Source organism: Oryzias melastigma, linkage group LG15 (genome assembly GCF_002922805.2).
Source record: "Oryzias melastigma strain HK-1 linkage group LG15, ASM292280v2, whole genome shotgun sequence".
Taxonomy (NCBI): Eukaryota; Metazoa; Chordata; class Actinopteri; order Beloniformes; family Adrianichthyidae; genus Oryzias; species Oryzias melastigma.
This window is the reverse complement of record NC_050526.1, coordinates 585103-591387: the sequence shown is the minus strand read 5'-3', so window position 1 is coordinate 591387 and position 6285 is coordinate 585103. Positions and strand designations below refer to the sequence as shown.

At 39.8% G+C, this 6285-nt stretch overlaps 1 protein-coding gene across 2 annotated transcripts in view; it reads right to left on the bottom strand.

Annotated features, from left to right (window-relative positions):
• Positions 1 to 5279: 5279 nt before the first annotated feature.
• pank1a (pantothenate kinase 1a) overlaps positions 5280 to 6285 on the bottom strand; it is a 20645-nt gene continuing 19639 nt past the window's right edge. For both annotated transcript variants that reach the window (XM_024297212.2, XM_024297213.2), the window contains exon 8: positions 5280 to 5386. In XM_024297212.2, the coding sequence (XP_024152980.1) occupies positions 5327 to 5386 (60 nt within the window). In that variant the 3' untranslated portion in view covers positions 5280 to 5326. The remainder of the gene's footprint in view (positions 5387 to 6285) is intronic.

Here is a 6285-nt window from a genome sequence, read left to right as displayed (position 1 = left end):
GTTTGGCAGCTTCCTGGATCCAGTGAACCATTAGAACAATTAATACTTCCCTCCTGACAGCATCTGTTACAGTTGGAGCCTCCTGCAGGACAGAATCCCATAATACAACCCTAACGCCACAATTTCAACCATCTTCCATTTAGGTTTTTTACCTGTGGAAAACATTTGATGTAAAAAAATAAGACAAACGGCTGGAAAAAGAGATGAGAAGAAGCCAAATATTTCAACATTTTTTGCTGTTTTCTCTTGGAAATACCAGTGATTTCTAAATTTAAAAAACTATCCAACATCTTTGCTTTTTAAATATTCTATATTACTGAAAAATGGAATCAACAGGAACCCAAAAGATGAACTTCCACATAGTTCTGAGGTCTTTGTATTGGTATCTCCAGTGTTTAAGGTTGAAAGATTTCCATTGGTAAGGGTTTAAAGAGAGGAAAAGAAATATAAAATATAAAAAACAATATTAGTTTTTTACCGAAAATGGGGGAAGGGGTTGAATCTCCATACAAATGAATGTAAATGAAACAGACAAACCTCTGTTTTGAATCTGGTTTTTTTTTTTCAATTTCTTTCTTTTTTGACCTTAAAGCTGTTACTGAGGGCTTGTTTATCTTTTTGTTGTCTTTAAAATGTTAAAAAAGCAGCGTCTGTTGGCTTCATTGAGCCAGGACCTCCAGCATGTATTGGAGCGGTTTGCAGCCGAGTGTGAAGCGGCTGGGATGAGGGTCAGCACCGCCAAGTCTGAGACCATGGTTCTCGACCGGAGAAAGGTGGTTTGCCCTCTAAGTGGAGAGCTTCTGCCTCAGGTGGAGGGGTTTAAATATCTTGGGGTCTTGTTCAAGAGTGATGGAAGATCGGAGCGTGAGATCGACAGGCGGATTGGAGCGGCGTCCGCCATTTTGCGGTCGCTGTACCGGTCCGTTGTGGTGAAGAGAGAGCTGAGCCAGAAAGCAAAGTTCTCAATTTACCGGTCGATCTTTGTTCCAGTACTCACCTATGGTCATGAGCTCTGGGTCGTGACCGAAAGATCGAGATCCCGACTACAAGCGGCTGAAATGAGTTTCCTCCGGAGGGTGTCTGGGCGCTCCCTTAGAGATAGGGTGAGGAGCTCAGTCACCCGGAGAGAGCTCGGAGTAGAGCCGCTTCTCCTCCACATCGAGAGAAGCCAGTTGAGGTGGTTCGGGCATCTGGTCCGGATGCCTCCTGGACGCCTCCCTGGTGAGGTGTTCTGGGCATGTCCCACTGGGCGGAGGCCCCGGGGAAGACTCAGGACACGCTGGAGAGACTGTTTCTCAGCTGGCCTGGGAACGCCTCGGGGTCCCCCCCAGAGGAGCTGGAGGAAGTGGCCGGGGAGAGGGAAGTCTGGGCCCCTTTGCTAAGACTACTGCCCCCGCGACCCGGTCCCGGATGAAGCGGAGGAAGAAGATGGATGGATGGAATTTTATATATTATTTCACAGCACTTTGAATTGAGTTGCGTGTGAATTGTGCTTTATAAATAAACTTCCTTGCAATGTTTATGAAATGTAAAAATAACTATCATAATTAATCCCTTTTAATGAATTTGATTAACATTTTTATATTCTGTCCTTTCATTTCTGTGGATTAAATAAAAAAAACCATCAAAACTCACATTTCTTGTCCATTTTTAGTTTATTTTTTGTTAGAAAAAAAATCTCACTTCAGAACATACACATTGCACAAGGCAGGGAACCTTTTTTAAAAACTGCCATCCTTAAAAAAAAGAAAAAGAAAAAGTCAGATATTTTTCTTCCCAAACCAAAGTTAAAAGCAGCAGCAAAAAACCAACGCTAACAACCAGCACTTCCCCAAAACCACCCGGCCCACATGGGAGCTGAGATGAACCACCAGCGTGGAAGTCCAGCAGACAGAAGGACTAGCGACTCGACTTCACCACAACATCCTAAATGTGGACAAATTTAGGGACCACAGCCCTAAAACAAGCTCGAAAGTAGGATTTTATAAGGTCAACCGGCCAGAAATGATAATAACATATTTTTTTTAAAGATTGCTGGCCATAAAACAGTATTTAAGGTAAACTCCATCATCTTATATACAGCCCAGGTCAACGACCTGAAAAGTTCTGGTTGATTTGATGAAGTGGTTGGTCTCACCGAGTCGTCCGTCTGCAGCCGGACCGTCTGAAGTGCTGGCTCGTCACCGGGGTAACCGAACAGTTTAAAACAGCAGACAAATTGCTGGTGTTGAAAATATAATATTATTATTATATTATTGTTATTTACAAATCTCTGTAAAATCAAAGGGAGAACCATATTTATGCTGCCAGCCACACTTTCCAGAAGACATGCTGGATGTGGTCATGCAGCGGGACGTCCCACCACATTCTGAGGGTCAGGACGAGCTCAGACAGACACGGGGAGGAGTACAAGACAACCAAACAAACAAAAAAAAAACAGCACAAACACACAAAGTCAATCTCAGATGAGGCATGATGATCATCTATGCTTCTAACGACACATTATTGATATTATCATCAGGATGCAATCATTAATACATTAGTGGAGAAAACTTGATTATTGCATTTGAACCAAGCCATTAAAGAACGATCTGAGAGCGCAAACATTCCGACACAAAAATCCACCTTAAGCAGGTTTAACAAAATCAGCAGGAAATAAAAAAAACTGGCTCAAGTTTTAAACAGGACTTCTCAGTGGGGAAATACTCAAACATTTGCATATCAAGTCACATGAACTCTGGTGGGTTTGGAGATGAGACAGCTGGGTGAATGAACTGCTGCAATGCATGTTGGGTAGCTTTGATGAGACTCCGCAGAAAGACATTGTGAACGGCACGACTACAATCACTTTTTAAAGCTGACAATAGGAAAGCTCAGATCACGTTAGAACAACAGATAGGTCCGAAAAATACCACAAGTACGTAAAGTTCAGTGTGTTCTACACTGTTCTGGGTTCAGTTGAATTACAGTGAAAGTTAATTAAAAAAAGAAAATCCGAGTGTAATAATGACGACAGGAATAATATGGCCTCCAATTTTGGAAAAAAAAAAAAAGAGTGTAATAAATTGTTCAAAGACAAAAGGAATTCTTTCACTGAGCAGGATGGAATCAATACAGCAGTTGTCCAGTAATGGGAGATGCATCCCAAATATTTATAAAAAAACAAGTGAACATAAAATGTTTTAAATATACGGAGCTCCTAAAGGGACATTGAAGTAAAAACATATATACATTTCCCCAAAACTGAAGTTAAAAAATAAATCTGGTAACTATCTGATGTGCACCAGATAGTAACTAAAAATATCTCAAATTTGAAGTAATTTTTTTCTGGTTAGTAACTGGTGCTCACCAGATAGTAACTGGTGCACATCAATTACTAAAGAGAAAAAAAATTTAGAGAACATTTTTAGTTACTAGCTACTTCACACCAGGTACTACCCAGATTTTTTTTTTCAAAAATAAAAGAATTGTTTTTCCTGGTTAGTAACTGCTGGGCACCAGATAGTAACTAAATTATTTTTCTTTATTTAAATTTCAATTTTTAGAAAAAACTTTTTTCTTTTTATTTTTTATTTTTTTACTTCAACGTCCCTTTAGGGGCTCTGTATAAACAAAGAAAAAAATGTGCAAAAATGTAAGAACCACTTACAACTTTTTGACAATATTAATGCAGTCGTTTAAAAAAAAAAAAAAAAAACATGAAATCTCCTAAATTTTTTAAAACTATGATCTGACAGGAAGCAGGAGAGTGGAAATATGAGGTAAGTCCAAAAGAAGAAGCTGAAGGGCACAAACACGTGCAGGCCGAACAAGAGTGAAAAGGCAACTGATATGGGCGTTCTGATGAAAAGAAAAGGCGGCGAGAGAGAGAGAGAGAGAGAGAGAGAGAGAGAGAAAGAGAGAGAGAGAGAGACAGAGACAGAGACAGAGAGAGAGAGACAGAGAGAGAGAGGGAGAGAGAGACAGAGAGAGAGAGAGAGAGACAGAGAGAGAGAGACAGAGAGAGAGAGCAAGAGAGCGAGCACAGTTTCCCGCTGGAGCGTTAAGGCATGATGTCAGCAGAGACTGCACGCTCCAGCATCACAGCCCAGCTGCTTATAGAATGAAGACGTGAAAGGCGGCGGATATCCAGGGAAAGGATGGACAGCATGATAACAATACAAAAATAAATACACTTGTGGTCCATTCTTGTGATACTCATGATGGTGGGTTTATAATCCTCTGAGGTTCTTTCTTTGCAGTTATTTGTAAATCCTGCCCCCTGGTGGCACATGCATTAAAGCTGCACAACTCTGACTAACCTCTAGAAATATGAATATCCGCGTATACAGTACTGATTTCTGAGAGAACGAGTAACATCTTTCATCTGCACAAACAGAGGCTAAACAGATTCTGCGACTAGCGAAGGAGCACGAGTGTATCCAGGAGGGGCGATGTTGGGAGGCAAAAGGCATCATGGTCCCTGTAGTTCTTTCATCTTGTGAAGCTAACAGGGAGGGGCTGGACTTTTCTTATGACACTTTTCTCGTTATTTTGGCCTTTCGTAATTTAAACAAAAAAGAGCAATAAAAAAGCCAGAAAGAACTCCACACACAAAGCTGCTGAGGCAGAAGAAGAAAACTCAACGATGAGCTCCGATGGGCTGGAAGACAGAGTGTTGGTCCCGTCATCTCATCCTGAACTCAGCAGGTTGTGGCAGTAAAACAGTGTTGTCTACAGTTTGGCAGACAGGAACAGATAAAAAGCAAAGGCCATGAGCAGTTTTTCTTTTTCAATCTGAAGGATGAACTTCGTCAGGACTTCCTAGAATCTAGACTTCAAACATGTGAGCCAGTCTTCCTGTAGGTTCACAAACTGTCTTTCAGCTGCTGGTGGGGAAAAACAAACCGTTCGAGTTGGTTTCCTCCAGAAGTGCAGCTGCATGGTCACCTGGAGCTCTACCGCCCCGAATACAACTGTATGACAGCTACGACACAGTCACATACTCTCCATTAAACCCCCCCCAAAAAAGAAGATCTGACGTGCTTCCTGACAGGACCGATCAAAGGAATCAACGTGTAGCCATAAATTAAGGATCACACACTTAAGACCTCCATGACAGAGGGATTCTGGGAAATTAAGAAGACGGTTACAGGCTATTCATATTTACAAGAGTTAAATTATTAAAATGGCTTTTCTCAGTGTCTGCGTCTCCAGTTTCATGTTCATTTAGTGGCCTCTTAGCGTGGGACCTTTTCAGCAGCGTCAGAAGTCGATGACATCACAGCTTTTAGTGCTGGTGGCGTCGAGAAAGTCCCGGCGGCGTCTTCGCCAGAGCGGCTCTCTTTCACGAGTCGTCTGTCGTCTTGAGCAGCTCCATCAGGGCTCCGACGGCTCCGAAATAACCCTGCGTCATGAAAACAAACAGGATTTCTATATCATGATATGAATGATTTCATAACACAATAGCCATTTATATCACAATATAATAGAATAAAGTATATTTCTTGCTAATTCTCTGAAAAAAATGAGAAAAATGTCATTGTTTACTTTTCTCTGACTTTAATTTTTTAAGTAACATGTAACTAAATAGTCAGTAATGAGAAACGTTTTTAAGGTGCACAAAAGTTTCAAATTTCATAGTAGAAAAACACATTTTGCACAAAAGTTCAGCAGTAAAAATTGAGAAATAAAAACGATAGAAACGATAAAAGAGAAATGGCACAATAGACACTTTTCTCTCACCCACATGATATGTTTAGTCATACACATAGTACTAGTTTATGCATTTGCATTTTTATTTAGTTAAAAGTTTAAGTTTAAAGAGACAAAAGGCCAGTTAATACCCAGATCTGTTTTTTTAATTGAATAAACAACAAATTCTGGTTAGTATCTGGTGTGCATGAAATAGTAACTGGTGCACACCAGATAATAACTGGTGTGCACTTTGACATTTAGAAAAAAAAAACATTTTTATTATTATTTTTTTTTTTTACACTTATGTCCCTTTAGGGGCTCTGTGCAAAAAACTCCAAAGTAAGTCGTGCACACCATATAGTAAATTTAAAAATTTTTTACTTACATTTTTAGAAAAAAAGAAAACAATGTTTTAGTTATTAACTGGTGTGCACCAGTTACTACTCTGATTTTTTTTTCTAAAGAAGGAAGTTAAAAAAAACATTTTATTTCATTTTTTTAAAACAAAAACATATTTTTGTGGTTACTATCTGGTGTGCACCAGTTAAAACATTTTTTGTATTTTTCCCTCTAAAAATTGAAGTAAAATCATTTTTTCTGGTTAGTTAC